The sequence below is a fragment of the Dreissena polymorpha genome, chromosome 1, assembly GCF_020536995.1.
Source record: "Dreissena polymorpha isolate Duluth1 chromosome 1, UMN_Dpol_1.0, whole genome shotgun sequence".
Classification (NCBI taxonomy): domain Eukaryota; kingdom Metazoa; phylum Mollusca; class Bivalvia; order Myida; family Dreissenidae; genus Dreissena; species Dreissena polymorpha.
The window spans coordinates 141,514,369-141,539,506 of record NC_068355.1 but is presented as its reverse complement, the minus strand read 5'-3'; the positions used below and the strand labels follow the sequence as shown (position 1 = coordinate 141,539,506).

Genomic DNA, 25,138 nt, shown 5'->3' with positions numbered 1-25,138 from the left:
CCATTGTTGGGAATAAAAAGATAAGTGATATCATTTTTAAAGGTTAAAGGGGCCTTTTCACAGATTTTGGCATATTGTGAAGTTTGTCATTAAATGCTTTATATTGATAAATGTAAACATTGGATCTCAAAAGCTCCAGTAAAAAATCAAGAATAAAATTTAAAAAAGGAAAAAAACAGTAGCCGGTAACAGGGCTCGAACCAGTGACCCCCGGAGTCCTGGAATTAGTCTGAAGTAAAAACGCATTAACCCTCTCGGCTATTCCGCCGGGTATACACAGTGAAAGTATTTTATACTTTATATAAGTAATCTTCGTAGTTTCGTAAATTTAAACGACAACAACAGAACTCTCCAAATTATTCAATCGTTTCGCGTTGCAACGCTTTATAATTTTTAGGTTTTCAAATCGTCAAAAGATACATATAATGGCTATATTGCACTATGGTAAATGTTCAGTAATACTGTTTCCTCACAAATATCATAACTAAAACGAAAATTTGCGAACCTGAAACAACTTTTTTCAATTTTGTCAATTTACCAAACCGTGAAAAGATCCCTTTAAAGATGACGTTAGACAGGTATGCTTAAAGAGATAATTGTCATGTGCGATTGTTGTCGACTTCCTTTGGTAAGCATTACTGTTGTCGGTATGCAGAGATACAACACTGTCCGTTCGACTTGATTTATAGAGCTAGGGCGTTTTAACATCGTTGACGCTCATACTCGGGCAAGGCTCCTCAGTTTACAGCGAGGGACACACTTGTGCCCGCAAGCGTAAACACACTGACCTGGGTCGATGATGCGAAAGCGAGTCCGAGTCAGCGTAAACAGTGTTAAAACGCCTTAGCTCTGAAACTCAAGTCTAATCGATAGCGTTTTCGTTCTGTTTTCCAACAGCAATACTGTTACCAAAGGCAGTAAGCAAGGTCTTGCATCATCTTTTCTCTTTTTTCAGTGCTGCACTATAACGTAAACTTTGACCCTTTGTTGCAAATGGACGTATTCTAATTTACCTATATATTTATTATGCTAATACATGTTTACGTTATTTATCTGCAACTATTTTGTAAAAAAAATAGCACATTGTCATTTGAAACACTTTACAATTTATCAACATAATTGAACAAAAAATATTGGCAATGTATTCATTGTCTGTATCCAATATATGTCCTGGTGGTATCTCTAACAAATGTTTGTTCAACAGCTGTCCGTGCATTGGGATAAGGGCAGGAACTCTACATGGGCTCCGAGACACCATGACCAACCGCTGAAGGTCACCTTTACCAGACTGGAATATGGATGTCATCTCTGCCATTGTTGTGAATAAAAAGATAAGTGATATATTTTTTAAAGGTCAAAGATGACGTAAGACAGGTATGCTAAAAGAGATAATTGTGATGTGCGATTGTTGTTGACTTCCTTTGGTAAGCATTACTGCTGTTGGTATGCAGACAGACAACACTGTCCGTTCGACTTGATTTATAGAGCTAGGACGTTTTAACATCGTTGACCGTGGTGGTGGTGGAAATGGTAATGGTGGTGATGATGGAGGTAATTTGTCATGTTGTTGTGATGATGGTCATGGTGATGGTGGTATTGGTGATTGTGGTGTTGGTATTGATGGAGATGGTCCTTGTGATGGTGGTGGTGGTGGTGACATTGGTGAATATGATGTTGGTGGTGATGATGGAGTTGATTGTAGTGGCGATGATGGTGGTGATGGTGATTGGGTGTGATGATGGTGGTTGTCGTGATGACGGTTAATTGATGACGGTGGTGGTGATTGTGATGTTGATGATTTGGTGACGGTTGTGATGATTGTGATGCTGATAATGGTGGTGTTAGTTATAGTGATAAAGATGATGGTCATCATGATAGTGATGGTGGCGGTGATGGTGGTGGTGATGGGTGTGGTGATGGTGGTGATGATTGTGTTCGTTTTGATGGTAGTGGTGGTTGTTTTTGTGGTGATGATGGTGATTGTTATGGTGGTTGTTGTAGTGATAATGGCGGTTTTGGTGGCGGTGTTGGTATTGGTAACGTAGATGGTGGTTATGGTGGTGGTGACGATTGTGGTCGTTTTGATGGTAGCGGTGGTGGTGATAGTGGTCGTGATGGTGGCTGTGGAGTTGGTGATGATGATGTTGGTGATGTTTGGGTGGTGGTGATGGTGGTGGGGAAGGTGATGGAAGTTGTGGTGATGGTGGTGTTGGTGTTGATGGTGGTGACGATGGTGTTGTGGAGATGGTGGTGGCGATGGTTTGAAGGTGATGGCTGTGGTGGTGCTGGCATTGGTGATGTTTGTGGTGATATTGGTGATGTTGGTTGTGGTATTGTTGGTGATGGTCCTTGTGATGGTGTTGCTGATGATGGTGATGCTGATGGTTGTGGTAATTGTGGTGGGGATGGTAGTGGTGATGATGGGGGTGATGGTTGCGGTGATCTTGGTGATGGTTGTTTGGTGACGGTTGTGATGATTGTGGTGCTGATGTCGGTGGTGTAAGTTGTAGTGATGTTCTCAGGTTACTTTCTGGTCGCCAAACTGTAACTGTCGCCGTCCAATCGGTTCCGAGAATGCTTATGAGGGCGGGGTTATCTGGCGACTTTTTTTTATTGACGGTCATTAAAGTCAGCGTTTATAGCAGATTGTTTAACAAATAATTACAGTTTTACCATTTACCAGGGGTGTGATTTTTCCTCCTTTCCGCTGATATCCTCCCTTTCAATGTTGAACTAATTTTACAAATAGTTTTAAACTTTGCTTGATCTATATAGAAACGAAGGGTTAAGTTGAACCTTGTAAGGGGGGGGGGGTGGTAGGGCATTTTCCTCCCCTGAGGTGGTCCTTAAATCACACCCCTGTTTACGTAATATGACGGTAATTAACACAGTACATTAAAGATAATGTCGGGCTTCATACTACCACCTTTTAACTGAAGTTACTTATGAACATTTAAAAGCAAATGGTGAGCATTAAATCCTTATGGCGAGTAAGTTGTGAAAACAGCAACCTTTAAAGAATCTACGTGGTAGCAATTTGTTTTCAGTACATGTATATTTTGATTTTCTATAGCCATGTGTTGTTATTTGCTTTTTCAATTCCCTTCGTACGCATCTAAAAATCCCGTGTATTTATAAGAGTGCGACATTGTTACTATCGTCTGTCCAGTTCCGCGCATGAAAAGCGTGCGTGTTGCAACAGACCAGGTGCTATAATTAAATATATAGACGTGCTATTCAGTATGTAGTATTTTATTATCAATCAAAGTACTGAAAGTACTGGTTTGACGATGCTTTTGAAGAGGGAGGCGGAAAACGACAACGGGCGAGGCATGGTATGGTATTGCGCAAGGGGGGTTAGAGGGTTAGGGTTTGGGTTAGTGTTAGGGGTCGGGTTAGGGTTTGGGTTAGCCTAAACCCAACCCTAACCCAAACCCGACCCCTAACCCTTTTTTGGATTTATCACCCCTGACCATTCCTCGCCCGTTGTAGTTTTCCGCCTCCCTTTTGAAGAGGATGGATATATAGAGGATATTTGTTGGATTCGGTGGAATATCGATTTTCCCAGAAAAACTGCGAAAAATATCGATATTTTCACTGTTATTTTGCACTGTTTAAAACAGTAAAATACCAGTTTATTTCACTGATATTTCTGTATAAATCACCGGAAAGCATAACATAAATAAGCATCCATTTAAGTTAATCTTCATCACCGCAATTGTGTAATTTTTATTGCTTGTCATTTATCGGCAGGTCAATAGTTAATGGTTGTGGTGCAATCGTTTTCGTTCTTGGACACTGCATCCCTTCGATGAAATTTATTTACCTAAATATCTCATATTTGAACTTACAGCTCTTTTGGGAGTAATGGTCCAGACAACTAGATAAAACAGCAACAATATGCTAACCCATTTTTTTCGAGGAACATAATTGAGAAGTCCTGTGCTAGCCCCCAATCACAGTATGTTGGGGTATAATAATAGTCATATTTTGTTTATCTTCTCAAAATATTGTCGTTGATTATAAGTTGAGGAATATATCATCCAAGACTACAACTTTTAAAAAGCCATTTTTTTTCATTTATTTTTATTGATAAACAAGGTTTTGTAACAATCTATACTATACATAGATAGCTTTAACAGCACAATGTGGCTCATCTGAAACTGATTGTTTCCTTTCTTCATGATGATCTAGAAATAAAAGGCATTGTGAGTATGAACAAACTATTTGCGTCTATCCGATCTAGTTGAGCCTTGTTACCGAGTTCCTACTTTTATTTATTTGAACATTCTGATCAACTGCCATGAAGATCAGGTAAAAAATGTAAGTGTTAACATAGATTTTAATGATTTTAGTTATTGATCAAATGCTTGGAAGCACATGACCCACTTTGGAACGTGACCTGTTAATCACTGAGACTAGACCTTGTAACCTAAATGTTGAATATGCTACTTTCAAGCTTGACTTTGAAATCATTTAAAATAATGTTCTAACCAATTTACAAGTGGATCAGAGAGAGAATGTGACAACTAAAGTATTAACAGACCTTTTCTCATATTTGACTTTGTTCCCTAATTTTTGATAGAATATGAAACCCAAAATGACATAGAGGTGACTAGTTTCATAAGAATCTGGTAAAAAGGTGACACCCAAATTTAAACATTGTAAAATGATATCTTATGTGTTCACAATAAACTTTGGATAAAATACAACAAAGAGTGATAACAAAAGCTCACCTTGTCACATCATAACAAGTGAGCAAAATAACCAAAACTATGACACCATATAATTGCCCAGTTACTTCCAATAACAATAAAATGTTACTTTTGAAACAAATACAATACCTTCCCTTTCTTACTATAGGCTGTTCTAAAACAAGATAGCCCTGTATCGCTCACCCCAAACTCCTTCTATAGTGTCAAAAACTTGTGTATAATTTGACTTAGTTGTAACCTAGCTTTAGCCTGCCAGGACCAACTTGCAAATTCAGCTTTTGATTTGATTAAGATGGACATTGTAAGCAATTGTCATGAAAATCAGGAAGATAATGTGACCTGTAGAAAGGTAAAGGAAGTTTTCTATATTTTGACCTAATGACCTAGTTTTTGACAAACTACCAACTTTCAAACTTATGCTTTATTTCATCGAGATAACATTCTGTCCAATTTTCATCAAGATCTGGAAGAAAATTTTACCTCTGGAGTGTTCACTAACCTTTTCTGTGATTTGGTTTGTTGACCTAGTTTGGACCACATATGACCTACTTTCAAACTTAACCTAGAATTGACAGAAATGAACATTTACCAACATAAGACAAACAAGGGCTGTTTGTAAAACAGGCATGCCCCCATATGGGCTGTCAGTAGTAGTGGTAGCCATTGTGTGAAAACATTTGTTGTCACTGTGACCTTGACCTTTGACCTAGTGACCTGAAAATCAATAGGGATCATCTGCCAGTCATGATCAATTTACCTATGAAGTTTCATGATCCTAGGCCTTACTATTCTTGAGTTATCATCAGGAAACCTTTTTACTGTTATGAGTCACTGTGAACTTGACCTTTGACCAAGTGACCCGAAAATCAATAAGGGTTATATAACAGTCATGATCAATGTACCTATGAAGTTTAATGGTCCTAGGCGTAAGCATTTTTGAGTTATCATCCGGATACTATTTTACTGTTTTGAGTCACTTTGACCTTGACCTTTGACCTAGTGACCTAAACATCAATAGGGGTAATCTGCAAGTCATGATCAATGTACCTATGAAGTTTCATGATCCTAGACGTAAGCATTCTTGAGTTATCATCCGGAAATCATTCAACAGTTTTGACTCACTGTGACCTTGACCTTTGACCTAATGACCTGAACATCAATAGGAGTCATCTGCGAGTCATGATCGATGTACCTATGAAGTTTCATGATCCTAGGCTTAAGCTTTCTTGTGTTATCATCCGGAAACCATTTTACTGTGTCAAGTCACCGTGACCTTTGACCTAGTGACCTGAAAGTCAATAGGGGTCATCTTTGAGTCATGATCAATGTACATAAGAATTTCATGATCATAGGCGTAAGCATTCTTGAGTTAACATTTGGAAATCATTTTTCAAAGTTGAGTCACTGTGACCTTGACCTTTGACATAGTGACCTGAAAATTATTAGGGGTCATCTCATTGATCATGATCAATGTACCTATGAAGTTTCATGATCCTAGGCATAAACGTTGTTGAGCTATCATCCACAAACCATTTTACTATTTCGGGTCACCGTGACCATGACCTTTTACTTAGTGACCTGAATTCAATGGGGATCATCTGCGAGTCATGATAAATGTATTTATGAAGTTTCATGATCCTAGGCATAAGCGTTTTTTGAGTTATCATCCGGGAACCATTTAACTATTTTGGGTCACCGTGACCTTGACCTTTGACCTAGTTTCCTCAAAAAGGGTCATCTGCGAGTCATGATCAATGTATCTATGAAGTTTCATGATCCTAGGCATAAGCGTTCTTGAGTTATCATCCGGAAACCATTTTACTATTTGGGGTCACTGTGACCTTGACCTCTGACCTAGTGACCCGAAAATCAATAGGGTTCATCTGCGAGTCATGATCAATGAACCTATGAAGTTTCATGATCCTAGGCATAAGCGTTCTTGAGTTATCATCCGGAAACCGTTTTACTATTTTGGGTCACCGTGACCTTTGACCTAGTGACCTCAAAATCAATAGTGGTCATCTGCGAGTCATGATCAATGTACACATGAAGTTTCATGATCCTAGGCATAAGTGTTATTGAGTTATCATCAGGAAACCATTTTACTATTTCGGGTCACCATGACCTTGCTCTTTGACCTAGTGACCTCAAAATTAATATGGGTCATCTGCGAGTCATGATCAGTGTACCTATGAAGTTTCATGATCCTAGGCAAAAGCATTCTTAAGTTATCATCCGGAAACCATCTGGTGGACGGACATACGGATTGACATGTGCAAAACAATATACCCTCTCTTCTTCGAAGGGGGGCATAATAAGACAGAAGCATGAACCAACAAGGGAGGCAACTTGTTATGTCACAATTTAGCAGTGTATAAAAAGTGGTACTTAATTATCTCGCTAAACATGGGTCTAAATTACGTTTAAAAGCTATTTTCTGATTGGATGAAACAGTCCGAAATCATCCAATAAATAAAGTCGAGATATATATTTTGCGGAACATGCAATGCCATGCCGCATGCAAGCTATTTATAAAGTAAATATCGTAAATCAAAAAGTTTGTTATGTTTTTTTTCGGGGCCATAGACAGTGTTCCTGGCTGAAAACGATGCAATATTACTTTTAAATCATTCATGCATTAGTTTTTAGCAAGAAAGAGGTAGAATATTAGTGTAAAACATATTTTTGTTCATTTAAACTTGTGTCTGCTACCATTTAACGAGTGGTAACGAAAATTACCGATTGTACAGATGTTTCGACAGACATATTCAAAATGAAAGAATATTTTGCATATTTCAAGTTTATCAGCCTTGAAATTACCTATTAATCAAATGAGAATCGAAATTATTAAAATATAAACCAGTAATATTCATTAACACCAAAATCTTTCGGCACAATCATCATATTTTTGGAAACCGTGACGTATTGTTTTTCGGAAACTGACGATCGGTAATTTCCATTAACATATGGAAAATTTCATCAATGACAAGTTTCGTTTCTAATGTTTTTCTCAAATATTCTACCATAAAATTATTGTATACCATTAAACAAATGAATGACAAGTAATAATTCCTTGATTTTCGGGAGGGACACTGTCTATTAATGCTTATGAAACAGTTTGATCAGCTGCTGCCTCTTATCACATGCTGCTCGATGTACTGGTGTGTTGTTCATAACTTCCGGTTCCATCACGTTTCCAACCAATTCCTCTATCAGTGGAGCGTTTGAATCCAGACACAGGTTATGCAGGGGCATGTACACAGTTGATATTTCACAGCACTAATTGGACTTGAAAGGCCAACATCCACCAGTGGCATGCAGATATCTAAACAAATATCAAAAGTATTTCTTAAACATAGAAATTTGTCTAAGTGACTAAATTGTCCTGATACCATTGACATTAATTTAATTTCAATAAAAATTATATATAATATATAGCCTACAAAACACTTTATTTGTACCTGTATTCACTATTAATGCACAAAATCATTTAAATGCACTAGTAAACAATATTTCATACATAGTGTCTGAGGATAAGCAAAATGAATTTTTAAGATTTAAAATAAAATGAATAAATCATCAGTTTATTTTAACGGACATTTTTTTATGAAACATCATATTCACACATGCAAACAACCCTCAGTTATAATAAAAGTTAATTTACATATAAATTCTAAAATTTGATAATTAAAGTTGTACGTTATCAAGCTTTAGAAGTTACGTTTGATTTAAGACACTGTGAGGCACTAGAAAGAGATTGGCACTAATACTTCATTTAAATACTGTGTGGTAAGTTGATCTCGCACTGATGGTCATTGTAGGCCTGTTCCGCAGCATGGGAGGGATGAGGTTAAGGGGTCATCAGGTTAGTCCTTAACGGATACCCACTATCTCCCAGCAGATGACCCTCATCATTGGTGCTCAGATATTGCTGTAAACTGAAATATTTTATTGGGCAGTTGCTTTGTTTTTGATAAAACAGCAGTCCACAGTTAATATTGTTATATTAAGGTAGGAAAGCATCTCAATAAATTTCACAAAATTAGCTTAAGTATTATCAAATCACTATATTTTAGTTACCTAGATGAAATAATGTAACTTAAGACAATATTTAAAGATAATACTGATAGCTGCATTGGCTAACACATAAAAGAACAAAAGCTTGATCACACAGTGCTAATGATGCTTATTGTGGTAGTTAATGTTTTTGCGCATGTACGTAACTAATTATTATTAGATGTCAAAGATGATAAGCATTACGCTCATTTCAACCGTTTATGGTATTAATCTGCTTTTATACCAAATTTAATGATAAGGTAATGAATCATAATACTGTATTTACATTTACCTCATGCTGGCGTCAGCAACAGCCTGCACATTAATGGCATGGAATCCTCAGTAAACATCTCCCTTGGCAATATGCAATATGCCAAAATCTATAAAAAAATAAAAGTTATTTATTAACATGAGAGTGCTCATTATTTCATGTTCACATTACCAATACAAAAGGGAGGAATGCAGAAAAGGAGTAAATAAATAAAAAAGCCTCATCAATATGGACGAAATAGATTTTTTGGATGGGGGGTGCAAGCAGCATATTTATAGCACTCCAGAATTGAATTTGACAAATAAATAAATTGTAATCAAACGAAAACAATATAGAAATAATTAAGGTAATTGTTCTGCAATTATTTAAGACATAAGGTACAATCTACTTCACTCACGCTCGATTGGTTATTCACAGCTTGGGTACTACTTACATGTACCCCTGGTACCATTAAGCATACTTGCATGTACCTCGGTTAAGGATAATATACTTAAACGTACCCGGTCCTTATTAGACTGTACCCGAGTTGTATTCCTGCCCAAAATCCGATGTGGTACAGTGCACTACAGATAAATGTAAAGCGATATTGTTTATCTAAATAAAACTTACCTTTCGAAAAAACTGCATCAACATGCTTTTTGAGTATAAATTTCGATGATATAAAGACTATTTGAGAAAAAATTGACATTAATGTGAACATAATTAGAAATCAAAGCGCCCTAGGCGCTGAAGGCCTGGGGCTAGATTTAGGGTGCTTGGTAAGAAGTGTAGTGACTAAACTGAAGTAAATGAGTTTTGGACAAAAATAAAGTAAATCCAATCATGAACCACAAAGTTAGAGCATGGTCCAGCCTTGTCAGTATGGACTAAACAGGCGAAATTGAGCAAGTATTGTAAGTTTGAAGAGGATATCTTTGATAGTCTTTGCGGAAATTGACATTACAGACAACTAAACAAACGCGGACGCCGTCTACCTTTGTTCTATAAGTCGAGCTAAAAAGGGAGATATTAATTAAGTTGTGTGACTGGTAGACTATTTTCAGTCAATATAATGACAATGATGGCATTTTGAAAGGTAAGTGCTAATGATAATGAAATGTTTGAAAATGGTTTTGAGATCAATCTGAAGGCAGGGCAAAGTTACCAATACCATCGTAATAAATGAACAAGTACTTAGTGCTGAGATCAATTTAATGAACACAATGTTTCAACAACCTGTAGAACATGGAAGATAATTGTTTTTAGCATCAAAGCTTAATATAACTTGACATAATGAACTAACTAATAATCTAGCTCTACAAAATGATTTTAAAATGTTTGGAACAAGAATGGTATCATGCAATTTTCGTTCTTTTGTGTGAGTATTAACATATGTACTGTAAATGTACAAGGGCTAAAAAACAAAGATAACTGCACAAAAAGTTTCAAATGGTTGGACAAAAAAAGGTTATATAAGTCTTTTTTATACAGGAAAGTCACCTAAAACATACCTAAGAAAAAACATTGAAAAGTGGTTGGGACGGAGATATTTATCTTAGCGGACAACATACCAATAAACAATGCATCGCTTGTCTGAGTAAAAGTCATAGAGGAATAACAGTGGATTACTTGAACGTAATAATGATTGGCAGACAAGCAAGTATAGATATTACAAGGGCTGTTTGTAAAACATGCATGCCCCCCATATGGGCTGTCCGTTGTAGTGGCAGCCATTGTGTGAATACGTTTTTTGTCACTGTTACCTTGACCTTTGACCTAGTTACCTGAAAATCAATAGGGGTCATCTGCGAGTCGCGATCAATGTACCTATGAAGTGTCATGATCCTGACAAAAGCGTTCTTGAGTTATCATTCGAAAATCATTTTACTATTTCGGGTCACCGTGACCTTGACCTTGTGACCTCAAAATCAATAGGGGTCATCTGGGAGTCATGATCAATCTACCTGTGAAGTTTCATGATCCTAGGCATATGCGTTCTTGAGTTATCATCCAAAAACCATTTTAGTATTTCGGGTGACCTTGACCTAGTGACCTCAAAATCAATAGGGGTCGTCTGCAAGTCATGATCAATCTACCCATGAAGTTTCATGATCCTAGGCATATGCATTCTTGAGTTATCATTCAAAAACCATTTTACTCTTTCGGGTCACCGTGACCTTTGACCTAGTGACCTCAAAATCAATAGGGGTCATCTGCGAGTCATGATCTATGTACCTATGAAGTTTCATGATCCTAGGCCCAAGCGTTTTTGAGTTATCGTCTAAGACAACCACCTGGTGGACGGACGGACTGACCGACATGAGGAAAGCAATATACCCTCTCTTCTTCGAAGAGGGGAATAAAAATACACGGAACACAATTAACATTAATGAACGTTTATGGTCCGAACATAGATAGTCGGAGAGGATTTCAATATTGTTTTTAACCCATTATTAGAGATAAAAGAAATGGAAATCTTTAAAGTACCTTGGGCTATTTCAGGTTGTATTTCATGCAGTTAAAGTTCAACTACAGAGTGATCAGTCATAAATCCTGGTTTTATGTTGCATGTGTCGATAATGTTGCAAATAGACTCGCATATTAAAAAAAATCTTACTCCAAAATATTGCTGGTTTTGTGTTTGAGTGGCAGGTGAATTTTCTTTCATTATGATTAACTGTATGCCATATGTTTATGAAATTGTAGTTTTCAATTATGCTATTCAAAATGTTCCTTTTTTTTATAAAAGTAAATAATAGCTTTTGAAAAATACACAATATGAAACACAAATATAACAGGTAATAACCAATACAATTTAAGATAACAAAGACGCAAATCCAAACACCTTATAGGAAATAATTAAAGGCAAGATACTTAACACAACAATAAGATGCACGTCATTTAAAACAAGAGGGCCGTTAGGCCCTAAGGCATAGTACTTCGAGCACGGGCACAGCATGTTGAACACAATGAAAACAATACAAAATACTGTGCAAACATTTTAAAACGTAGAAACAAACACAAAACTATACACTGACTAGTAGTTAATGGCAAAGACGTAACAAATCAAAGTCAAATGATAGAAGAAGCTTATTTTTCGAAACACTAAACGAAAGAAACTGCCACGACCAATGGCGGCCATGTTTTTTATTCAACTGGAACCATTTTCGAACTCATTTAAGATTTTATAGGGAAACATGTTGTGAGGATCTAAAAATGTGACTTCTAGAGTGTTATGAAGGTTTTACTGTAGCCATTTAAGGAAAAACTGCCACGCCACCTGGCAGCCATGTTTTTCAACCAATTAGTCCATATTCGAACTCGATCAAAATATCATTAGAACAAATGTTATGACTAAGTCATGAAGATTGGACAATAAATTTGACTTCTACAGTGTGAACAAGTTTTACTATAGCCTTAATAGGAAAACTGCCCCGCCCCCTGGCGGCCATGTTTTTCTTCCAACGGAATCATTTTTGAAATTGTCAAAGATTTTATTGGAACACATGTTCTGACCAAGTTTCATGATGATTGGACAAAAAATGTAACTTCTACAGTCTTAAACAAGGTTTTACAATAGCCATATTAGGAAAACTGCCACGCCCCTTGGCACCCAGGTTTTTCAACAATAAGAAGCATTTTCGAACTTGTCCAAGATATTAATGGGACACATGTTCTGACCAAGTTTCACGAAGATTGGACAATAAATATGACCTCTTAAGTGTTAACAAGGTAAATGTTGACGCTGCACGACAGACGACACACAAAAGGCAATCACAAAAGCTCACCATGAGCACGTTGTGCTCAGGTAAGCTAAAAAAAAAAAAGAAACACACAAACTTGAAAATGAAGCCATAAAAGTCATTGAAGCACTTGAAAAACAGATGCATAAAAGAAACACAAATTATACCACCTCCATTGAAGATGGAAATTTTCACACACCAAAAAAATAATGGAAGGAATTTATCACACACACCTCAACGGCATATTAATTTGAGCATGGGCACAGCATGTTGAACACAATGAAAACAATACAAAATACTGTGCAAACATTTTAAAACGTAGTAGCAAACTCAAAACTATACACAGACTAGTAGTTAATGGCAAAGACATAACAAATAAAAGTCAAATTATAGGAGAAGCCTATTTTGCGGAAAACTATAAACGAAAGAATGTTGAAAAAAACAACCTGTTTAATATAACACATTATGCTTTAAAGGAAAAGATAACAATGATGTGAAGGATTACAAACTGAATATGAATATTGACAAGCTCGTTTAAAAATGCCAAATAGCAAAAGTCCGGAATCTGATGGCATCACTATTGAGTGTTATAAAATATTTTGGAACAATATTTAAACACATTTAACATTTTCACTAAATTATTCATATAACAACGGAGGAGTAACCACTCAAAAAGCAAAGTGCTATTGATAATGAAATGTTTATAAATTGTACCGAGATCAATCTAAATAAAGGCAGGGCAGAGTTACCAATACCATCGAAAAAAAGTATTTAGTGCTGAGATCAATTTAATGAATACAATGCATTAACAACTTGTAGAACATGGAAGTTGATGGTTTTAAACATCAAAGCTTAATATAACTTTGCATAATGAAGTATTAACTAACAAGGGCTGTTTGTAAAACATGCATCCCCCCATACGGGCTTTCCGTTGTAGTGGCAGCCATTGTGTGAATACGATTTTTGTCACTGTGACCTTGACCTTTGACCTGAAAATCAATAGGGGTCATCTGCGGGTCACGATTAATGTACCTATGAAGTGTCATGATTCTAGGCAAAAGCGTTCTCGAGTTATCATACGAAAATCATTTTCCTATTTCGGGTGACCGTGACCTTGGACCTTGTGACCTCAAAATCAATAGGGGTCATCTGCAAGTCATGATCAATCTACCTATGAAGTTTCATGATCCTAGGCGTAAACGTTCTTGAGTTATCATCCTAAACCATTTTACTATTTCGGGTCACCGTGACCTTGACCTTTGACCTAGTGACCTCAAAATCAATAGGGGTCATCTGCGAGTCATGATCAATCTACCCATGAAGTTTCATGATCCTAGGCGTATGCGTTCTTGAGTTATCATCCGGAAACCATTTTACTATTTCGGGTCACCGTGACCTTGACCTTCGACCTAGTGACCTCAAAATCAATAGGGGTCATCTGCAAGTCATGATCAATCTACCCATGAAGTTTCATGATCCTAGGCGTATGCGTTCTTGAGTTATCATTCAAAAACCATTTTACTATTTCTGGTCACCGTGACCTTGACCTTTGACCTAGTGACCTCAAAATCAATAGGGGTCATCTGCAAGTCATGATCAATGTACCTATGAAGTTTCATGATCCTAGGCCCAAGGGTTCTCGAGTTATCGTCTGACAACCACGTGGTGGACAGACAGACCGACCGACCGACATGAGCAAAGCAATATACCCCCTCTTCTTCGAAGGGGGGCATAATAATCTAGTTCTACAAAATGATTTTTAAATGTTTGGAACAAGAATAGCATCATGTAATTCTCTGTCTTTTGTATGAGTATTAACATATGTACTGTAAATGTAAAAGGGCTAAATAACAAAGGAAAACGCACTTAAATTTTCGAATGGTTAAGATGTAAAATAGTCTTTTATAGGAAAATCACCTTTTACATATTAGCAGTTGAAAATAACACCCTCTAAATAAATAGACATCATGCTTTAATTGAAGAGGAACACAAATTAATTTGATGTGCCTGCACTTCAAGCTTGTTAAGTGAACAATCAATCGTGTCACATGTTATCTCACATGATGACTCGAATAAAAAGCCTCAGACAATGAACAGGAGCAAAATACAAGTGTACAATTTCGAGTATTTATAGTCTCATTCTTTAATCAACCATAATCTAATCGAGTAGTAAAAGTGCACTTTTGCTTTTCATAGATAAACTTTCAACAGGACTTTTCGGCACTACAACAATGGATCATGTAAATTTTCTTGCTGATCACATGAATAAACTAACCATTTATAAGAATGGACAACTGTATGTCAGGTATTAAATATAACATGCTACCAAACAAATTTATTGACTGTGGATTGCAGTCAACATCCTCAAATATGCACCAAGTCATTTATTATGTTACAAGTATTCTTATGGATCATATAAGAGAAACCAATAGCATACATGATGAATTAGAAGAATTTAAGTTAGGAGTTCCTGATTTAATCAATGGAAAGTCGTGTACTCAATGAATGATTTTCTGTTTACAAGATCAAGCTTGTTTTTAATTTTAAAACTTCTAATTTTATAACTGAAAGATCCTTTGCATTTATACAAGGTCGAGTCTTTTCCTGTACCTATAAATGCTACATCTCATGATCTGTAGATGAAACTCAAATATTAAATCTCCCTGCTTTCTTATTGATAACTAATGAGTGGCTAGACCCAATTAAACTGAATGTGTAGGGTTCAGCCTCAAGTATTGTAAAAATAATTTTGCCTAATTACTTCTTCATGTTGTATGTTGGCAATCTTTGCAAATGACAAAATCAAGCAAGTATATGCGTAATTTCAGGTATGTTAAAAATGCCATTATACCTACAGCAAACACAAGTTCACTATATTTAAAACACTATGAATACATGTATACATATTCAGGTGACATTAAATTAACAAAACCAAATTATTTTTTGGCCCATTAAAAGTTTTTAAGACTGGTTACTTGAAAAAGAACAAGGGCTGTTTGTAAAAATGCATGCCCCCCATATGGGCTGTCAGTTGTAACGGCAGCCATTGTGTGAATACGTTTTTTGTCATTGTGGTGGTGGTGGAGGTGGTGATGGTTTCATGATACCAGGCGTAAGCCTTCTTGAGTTATCATCTGGAAAGCATTTTCCTATTTCCAGTAAACCACTTTACTGCCTCGTTTCACTGTGACCTTTGACCTAGTGACCTGAAAATCAATGAGTCATCTGCCAGTTATGATCAATGCCCCTATGAAGTTTCATGATCCCAGGGGTAAGCGTTCTTGAGTTATCATTCGGAAAACATTTTGCTATTTCCAGTTAACCATTTTACTGTTTCAGGTCACTGTGACCTTGACCTTTGACCTATTGACCTGAAAATCAGTAGGGGTCAGATGCTGGTCATGATCAATGTCTCTATTAAGTTTCATGATCCTAGTGTAAGCATTCTGGAGTCACATTTAGAAACCATTTTCTTATTTCAAGTCACTATGACCTTCACCTGTGTCCATTGACCTCAAAATCAATAGTTGGTCATCTGCCAGTCATGATCAATGTACGTATGAAGTTTCATGATCCTAGGCCTAAGCGTTCTTGAGTTATCATCAGACAATCATGTGGTGGACGGACAGACAGACCAACACACTAACATGTGCAAAGCAATATCCCCCTTCTTCGAAGAGGGGCATAACTAGGAAAAGTAGGAGCTTGTTGTAAAATGTATGAAAAAGTAGTAGATTTATATAAAAAAAAAACTCTATGAAAAACTAGGAATGCTGAATAATGTCATGTATATGTATAACAGTTTACTGAAGTATCACTGAAAGTACTTCTGATCCTTTTAATTGCAGCCTTAAGTTTGTTTTTCTCTCTGCAAAGAAAGATTCTGGATCCAAGTCTTCATCAAGTTCTTGTGGAAGGGCAGCCATTAATAATTGTGAAGGTATTGCCCTCACAGAGTCATCACTGAGGAGAAGTTCTGTAACGTCATCTTGTACACAGGCACCTATTACTGTAACCGTCACATGTACAGTTGGTTGTTCGACTTTCTGGAAAAATAAGGAAATACTTCATATGGCAATACAAACATTACCTTTCAGGGATAAGGCAGCATCAGACATTAATCCTAACCATAAGCGTTCTTGAGTTATCATTCGGAAACAATTTTACTATTTCGGGTCACCTTGACCTTTGAACTAGTGACCTAAAAATCAATAGGGGTCATCTGCAAGTCATGATCTATCTACCAATGAAGTTTCATGATCCTAGGAATAAGCGTTCTTCAGTTATCATTTGGAAACCATTTTACTATTCGGGTCACCGTGACCTTGACCTTTGACCTAGTGACCTGAAAATCAATAAGGGTCATCTGCGAGTCATGATCAATGTACCTATGAAGTTTCATGATCCTAGGCATAAGAGTTCTTGAGATATCCTTTGAAAATCATTTTACTATTTCAGGTCACCGTGACCTTTGACCTAGTGACCTGAAAATCAATAGGGGTCATCTGCCAGCCATTATCAATCTACCTACGAAGTTTCATGATTCTATGCATAAGCGTTCTTGAGTTATCATCTGGAAAGCATTTTACTATTTTGGGTCACCGGACCTTGACCTTTGACCTGGTGACCTGAAAATCAATAGGGGTCATCTGCGAGTCATGATCAATCTACCTTTCAAGTTTCATGATCCTAGGCCTACGCGTTTTTGAGTTATCATCCGGAAACCATTTTACTATTTCGGGTCACCGTGACCTTGACCTTTGACCTAGTGACCTCAAAATCAATAGGGGTCATCTGCGAGTCATGATCAATGTACCTTTGAAGTTTCATGATCCTAGGCCCAAGCGTTCTTGAGTTATCGTCTGACAACCACCTGGTGGACGGACCGACAGACCGACCGACATGAGCAAAGCAATATACCCCCTCTTCTTCGAAGGGGGGCATAAAAAAACTCAGATGCACAACTTCACATAGTGAGCAATAATGCTAAAAAGATTCAAGACAGTGACTGTAGGTCTTTTCTTTCTTGAAGTGTCAAGACTGTAGGTCTTATACTTTAATAGATATGCGCAAACTTTTTTAAAGTATAATTTTACTAAGTTGAGAGCCATTACTCTGCTTTAAGATATTGAAAGCAAATGGAAAACCACAGGTGCACAAATTTACGTGTTAAGCAATAATCTTATTAAGTTTCAAGGGTGAAGGTCTTATACTTGTGTAGATATGCATATCACAAACTTTACTCAGACGCACAGAAGAACAGCAAACAGACGGACAAGGGTTTTTCTTTTGGGGGGGGGGGCACAAAAATAGGCAACTTGTCATGGTGTTCTGCCCACCATAAGTGCATCTTAGCTAAATTATTTGAAAAATCCTTAAAGTATGCAGTCACAATATTTACTTACAGTAACTGAAGTTGTGTAGGTAGAATTGAAGCTGGTTTCAGTTGTGTACTTTGTTTGGTAAGTGTGTATTGTCAAATCAGTGATTTTGACGTAATCCCCAGTTCTGACGTCTTTGTTGGTGTTTCTCCACAAAGCCACTTTTACTCTGTCCACCGTTGCATCCTGTATGTAAATTGATCTCATCTTTGTCGGACTTTTCGACTTTCCTACCAGGATGTCACGCTCTTCTTCATCCTGTATAACATGATTACATACATATTGAGTTAATGGCAAAATGACAACAGCTGTCAGTAATGGTGTGCATGACTTGAAGGATATACAACATGCTGACCAATATTCCTGTTAAGTTGCATGTCTTTAGCTCAAGCATTTTGGAGGTTCACGCGACGCAGCATATTCGGACAGACACACCCACAGACAAGTTTCATTAAGAATGGACAATAAATGTAGCCACTAGAGTGTAAACAAGGTAAATGTTGACGCTGCATGATGCACGACAAACAAATGGCGATCACAATAGCTCACCATGAGTATGTTGTGCTCAGATGAGCTAAAAATGGAGTGTAAAAGGGTTAAGATTAGTCATTACGAGCTGTTAATTGTATAAGGCCTAACAAAAATTATGTTTATTTCCTGTTACCGATCGACCGTCAGAGTTTACCCGTGACTGCAATTCTTTTATAAAAAAATCGCGAGTGGACAACAACGATATTGTTTGACACTATTTGGTCCCTATGTAGATCTTAAAAGGCCTGAAGTTTAAACCACGCCGCTATCTTTGAAAATGGCCGTCTGCTCAAGCGTAGTGGCTTAACAAGAAGGCAGAGCTGCCATTATCTTCCACCATTTTGGAATTAAGGGTAGGGGAAAAAATCCAATGACAAGGCAGAGTCATGTTTATATCTAATACAACCAGACTTGTTATAAAATGTTAATACATTTTAAACATTATTTCAAATTATTGTGATTTAATTTCCGGTAGTTTTTTTTTATTATTTAATTATAAAAACCAATCGTTCCCTCGATGCGAAGCTTGACAGCTCTGCATTCATTTAAATGTAAATGTTTCTGTGTTTTATTAAATGAAATCGTAACCTCCAGTGTGAAACAGTACTTTATTATCACAAGAAGGTCAGTATGTGTTATATCTTGATTTGTTTTGTGCGGTAACCTCCAGTGTGAAACAGTACTTGATTATCACAAGATGGTCAGTATCTGTAATATCTGTAATATCTTGATTTGTTTTGTTTGTAACTTTCATTTAAATTATTTGAATCGTGTTGGTACAATATGAGTACGAACATCAAAAAATTCCGAACATTTTCGAACCAAATATAAAAAAATATCCAAACTTACTGACCCTCATTGTTTTAAGCGTGTAACCGGAAACATACATGTTTGGTTACCAGACAACTCGCCCCAAAGCCAACTCGCCCCAGGACAAGTCGCCCCGAAAATCTGGACAAGTCGCCCCAAATATATTGGACAACAAACTGCCCCAATCGAAAGACAACTCGCCCCAAATAAAAGACAACTCGCCCCAAATTAAATGGCAGCGTGCAACGAAATATTTTGTCATATATATAATACTCTTTGTGAAAAAAATGTATTAAATAACATTTTTGACTTTAAAAGGAATGCTGAATACAGAAAACGAATAATACATGGGGAAAAAAATAAAAATAGAAATGTGTTATATTCATAATTTTATTCATAATTTATAACAATTACAGACTCACGATACTAACATTTGTTTTTATTGAAAACATACAAAGCATCAATTTTAGCATATAAAATGAAATAAATTACACAGATTTATGAATGAAAAGACAATTCAAAATATTATCAAACATTTCCATTTATTAACTCATTTTAAAAATAATTTTAAAACACAGTTTGTAATGAGCCATCGACCATGAATTCTTTCACTCGAGTTTCGTTATGGAGGATGTCCATGACGCCTTTGAAAACCTGGAAAATAATTGGAAAAATGACGCGTGTGTTAAATCATTTTTATTTTTTTATTCATGATTTTATTGATTTTATTAGTCACTCAACTTTCAAGTTTGCATGAGTGTGAAAACATTCACAGGCTGTGAGCGAATGTTTGTTAATACTGTATATTTAAGCATATGTAAATATCCGTAAGGGTACGAACTGTAAGGGTAATACAATTACCTGTGTGTAGTCTTCACTGGTAAACTAAATTCTATGAATCACATTTCCTTGACATGCTGTTTAATTGAAATATGTATAATGTTTATATGGCTATGTACTGATTGTATTCGACAATCAAATTGTGTGTCTGTCTGTCTTAACGATTTTTTTTATTATTTCGTTATCAGTTTAAAAATGATGGTATTAAGATGTTACTAAACAGTAAATACCCAACGCGCGGTCCAGTGCAGATTAATGCATCTGTCCGCTCGATAAATAATGTTATACACTAGGTATTCTGTGCATTTATAAACGCGTAAAATTCCTAGCAATACAGGTAAAGTCATTATTTTATGTGGATATCACAGTACAGTTAATAAATTTCTATATCTTCTAATCACAGCATACGAACTTTTATAATTCCGAAGTAATCTTATTTACTGAAATATGATCTACGGTAGCGGTAGCTAGAATGGTATTATAATGGGGTACTATTAAGTTCGCAGTAATATGTTCTTTAAATAGAGATAGTTTAATTAGAGGCGATAATAAAGTGTGAAGGTGGATATTAAGAAATAAGATCCATATTCGCATGACACTGGCAGTATACACGCATTTTCAATAAGAAGAGGCCAACATAGAGTACGATATTTACAATAACTCAATCAATTATGAAAAAAATATTAATAAACATTATTGGTGGTAGTATTCGTCTTATTTGATAATATGTTGGTTCTGTTTCAATTTAAAGTTTAGCATATCCCGACAAACGAACCTTACATGTCAAACTGAACGGCTTTTTGTCAACAGCGATATCTCAATAACCAATAGCGTCAGAATTACCACAACAAAATGCTATTTTAAAAATATGTCAAGCACATACACTTAACAAACAATACGATATTTCTTTATTTAGTGTCGAGTTTTCACGCCTTTTTTGACAAAGTAATTATTTTCAAAATATGCGACTTATGTATATACATGAAGGATATTAAATAAAAGGTTAATGTAAATTCTTATCATAAATATAAAATGCACATTTTATCATAATATTCAATCATTTCAGCAGATAGTAATGTTCAATACTAAGGATATATACAAACGTTTAAAATATATTTGTACTGACAAGTAAAAAAAACTGTAAACACATTCAATATTACACCATGAGCAATAGTTTAAAGCGGTATACATCACCCAAATAACGCAAAGATAACGGTCCAGTGACTTCTGACATTTATCTGAAAGGTTTTATGATCGTTATCAGGTCGTAAAACACATCTGTTATGTGTCAACGGATTAACGGACATTGGTTGATTACCCGATAATATGCAAGTATCCAACAATTTAGATTCATTATTTATGGGGAAACAAAAGCTGCCTGACCTAAAAAATGTAAGACACAACAAATAATTATATTATAAGTTTACTTACCAGAATCACAGCCTATGTGACAATGTATACACTTTGCCACTTCTGCCATTGCAGAAACACAAACACAAAACTAACTAACACTAGAAAATTATTGTATCCGACATCAAATAAGCACATATATGTTTGAACACATGGCAGATGCACTGAAACCCACACAACTATATAGCAATCGTATTCCAAGTCACAAATAGTATTGTCCGACACAAACAAAACACATACTTTGGGCTCATTCAGATACCCTCTTTATATATAGTCAGCCCTTATAATTACTTTGCAAACAGCATTGTTGTCTGGTTAAGCGTGTTACCTTATTTATTCTTTAATCACGCCAAACTGTCATACCGTTTGTCTTATTAATAAATCTTTGACCAGACAATAAAAGCATGCCGGCTTAATTAATTTTCGTCAATTCACGTTTTCAAAACATAACTAACACAAAGACATTCCATTATTCTTTAATTAAACCAAACTATCATACAAAATGTCTCATTAAACAATCTTTGAACAGAAAATGAAAGCATGCCGTCAAAATAAACGTTTAACATTTCACACGTTTTCAAAACAAGACGAACTAAATGGGGCTTATTTTAATAAACACATTCATAAAAAAGCTAATAACAATTTATTACTAAAAGCAATCCGGTATGTAAACAATTATTGAATTACAAAGTTTTACAATATGAAATGAAAAAAACAACATCATACAACTACATTTCCTAAAAACAATAATCACGAATATTAATACATTAAACTTAACAAATTTTATATGAACAAAATTTCTATAATACTATATATAAGAAACAAAATTGGGGCGAGTTGTCTTTCGATTGGGGCGAGTTGTCCAACATATTTGGGGCGACTTGTCCAGATTTTCGGGGCGACTTGTCCTGGGGCGAGTTGGCTTTGGGGCGAGTTGTCTGGCTCCCACATGTTTTTGTGTTCGGTGTAAGGTTAATGTGCTAGTTACAAATGCATAAAATCACCATCCAAAATATGGCAGATGACTATTTTGTAACCATGTTTGAACAGGTTTAACATGTTGGTGCATATTCCAGAAAACTTTTCAGCAGGTGCACGTTTCGTTGCTAAGAAAATGATAAACAAAATTCGTCCGCTATGTTTATTCATTTAGTCCATCAAAACGCGGGGTTTTTGGGGGCGGAAGCCCCCGATACCAAGGAAATCGGAAAGAAAGGATTTTACTTACTTCTCACCAAAATGATCAAGATACAAGAGGTTTTACGCCTTTGTACAGCTGATCAACCGTGTCTTTGATTGTCGCAGTCGGCAGTCCATCGAGCCAGTGTCAACTTCTTATAAAATTATAATCGAAAAGTGGACACTAGTCACACTCTTTTTACACATTTCGCCGTAATCCAATACATTCAAATTACACAACCAAAAACCCCAACCGTCGTCACGTTTGCAGACATTTAAAAGAAAAAGAATACAAAAATTGCTAACAGTTGTATGTTGTTTTGCGTTTCATTAAAAGTAAACCAATCAAATGCCACTAATTGGTCACGTGATTAGAAACGTAGAACATCGTCATCAAAATGGAATTTCATTCATAAAACGGAAGTGAGATTCTCGCATGAATATGCAAACAATAATAAAAACTATGCCGTATCCAATGCTTAGGAATTTTGCTTCAATAATATTTTTTACACGTTTTATGACACTGTCATGTTATATAGTGATGTTATGTATTCATAATGCGAGTAATTGAGAACTTCTTTGCAGGGACCTATTTGTTTGTATAGGTCCCTCTTCTTTGATTGCGTATGAATGACCGCCAAGTGGTAAATCGGACTTTTCCAAATTCATTCATTCGCGGTTGTTTTGGCAGCCAGCCAAGTCAGCTCACTTCAAAAAACGGTTTAACTACTTTTGCCTAGGGGCTTCGCCCCAGGCCAAAAATTAAGCCTACAACAACCCATTTAGCATTAAATTTCCGGCTATGTTAAAGTATATTAACTGTAACAGGGTTAGCTCAACATGTAAGTATACTTAAAGAGTACCCAGGGTGCAGGTAAGTAGTATCCGAGCTGACAATGACCAATCGAACAACATTGTCATCAAATGATGACAATATAGAAATTTTCATTTTCATGATCATGATGTTAAAATCAACAATTTCAAGGTATTGTTCAATCACAACTAGAAGTAGTACAACTACAAGTTCAACATTAGCGGGTGGGGTAAATCAGGGGTAGTTTGGGTGTGTAGAAATACCGAAATCCCCGTAATTACCGAAATCCCCAATAATATTTATTATTTATCAAAATACTGCGGATATTAAGATAGAATATTGCAAAATACAATCAATTCATTGATGACTATGCACTATGGATTCATACTCGGAATCCCAATAATTATGTATATATTTTAGTTTTTCACTACCAAACATGGATATAAACAATTTTTCATCAGTAAATTGATTGTATTTTGCAATATTCTATCTTAAAATCCGCAGTATTTTGATAAATAATAAATATTATTGGGGATTTCGTGGGATTTCTGGGGATTTCGGTAATTACGGGGATTTCGGTATTTCTACACACCGGTAAATCAGTCTGCACTTAAAGTCATCGACAAGTGCACGTCGACACAAAATAGAATGAGTTTAACATAAAGTCATTTGTAAAGAAACACAACAATAAATGCTTAAACTAATACCGGTAATCATCGAATGCTTTTATTAAGAAAAGATACAACAATTACTTATTCTTCAACCATTTTGCACAATCCGAGTTGTCAAGGTTACAATATAGTAAAAGATTTCCTACACAAATTCAATGTAAATGCAATAACTTTAACGAAAAATAAAGTCAAACTTTTGCGCATAGAGACCCTCATAACCAAACCTTTTCTCGAAGAGCATTCCAAGCCGAATTGATTTAAGCAATAAAAAAGATAGGTCACGCGACATGTAAGAAAGAACTCGCCACGAATCAAAAGTCACTGTTTTACGGCCATCTATTTACCGGCTTCTATCTAGTTCATGAGGGTTTCCCGCCATCTGTCAAAGTCTTATGTAGTCTCCAATCTTCAGATAAAAGAGTGAATTTCTAGTAAACAACAATGTTTTCCCTGCCACATGCACACAGAAATGTACTAAAATAAAGTCATGGCAAGTGACCCTACAGAGAACCGTGTCTTCAAATAAATGATGTTCATGTTTTTAGAGAGTATAGCATTGCACTCCAAAAAGATTTAGTATATTGTAACCTCAAATGCTAAGTAAACAAAGGGCGACTACTCTAAAGTTTTTGTGTTAAATTCTACTTATTTGCTATTTGAAAATAAATACAATTTTATAAATATACTTGTTTAAATCAATGATTTCTTCGCCTTATTTACATACCTAAGCGACGGAAT

At 35.9% G+C, this 25,138-nt stretch overlaps 1 protein-coding gene and 1 long non-coding RNA gene across 7 annotated transcripts; both read right to left on the bottom strand.

The window, feature by feature from the left end:
• Nucleotides 1-4,075: 4,075 nt before the first annotated feature.
• Nucleotides 4,076-24,763, bottom strand: LOC127853095 (uncharacterized). 3 transcript variants are annotated; one of them, XR_008036453.1, is made up of 4 exons: nt 24,625-24,763; nt 9,064-9,151; nt 8,486-8,646; nt 4,076-8,040 (listed from the first exon to the last, which is right to left on the bottom strand). It is a non-coding gene; the product is annotated as an uncharacterized LOC127853095 (long non-coding RNA). The 3 variants fall into 3 exon arrangements; XR_008036440.1 differs by lacking the exon at nt 24,625-24,763 and adding an exon at nt 24,437-24,520; XR_008036442.1 differs by lacking the exon at nt 24,625-24,763 and adding an exon at nt 9,543-9,717.
• On the bottom strand, nt 16,534-23,423 carry LOC127853080 (uncharacterized). Of its 4 annotated transcripts, none has more exons than XR_008036438.1 (3): nt 22,965-23,423; nt 18,170-18,403; nt 16,534-16,810 (listed from the first exon to the last, which is right to left on the bottom strand). XR_008036438.1 is itself a non-coding variant. In XM_052387280.1 (3 exons), exons 1-3 carry the CDS (start codon nt 18,695-18,697, stop codon nt 16,568-16,570), a joined length of 480 nt encoding a protein of 159 aa, XP_052243240.1. In that variant the 5' UTR covers nt 18,698-18,764; the 3' UTR covers nt 16,534-16,567. The 4 variants fall into 4 exon arrangements, 2 of the variants coding, with proteins under 2 accessions (XP_052243240.1, XP_052243233.1); XR_008036439.1 differs by lacking the exon at nt 22,965-23,423 and adding an exon at nt 18,810-19,536; XM_052387280.1 differs by lacking the exon at nt 22,965-23,423 and adding an exon at nt 18,695-18,764.
• Nucleotides 24,764-25,138: the final 375 nt, after the last annotated feature.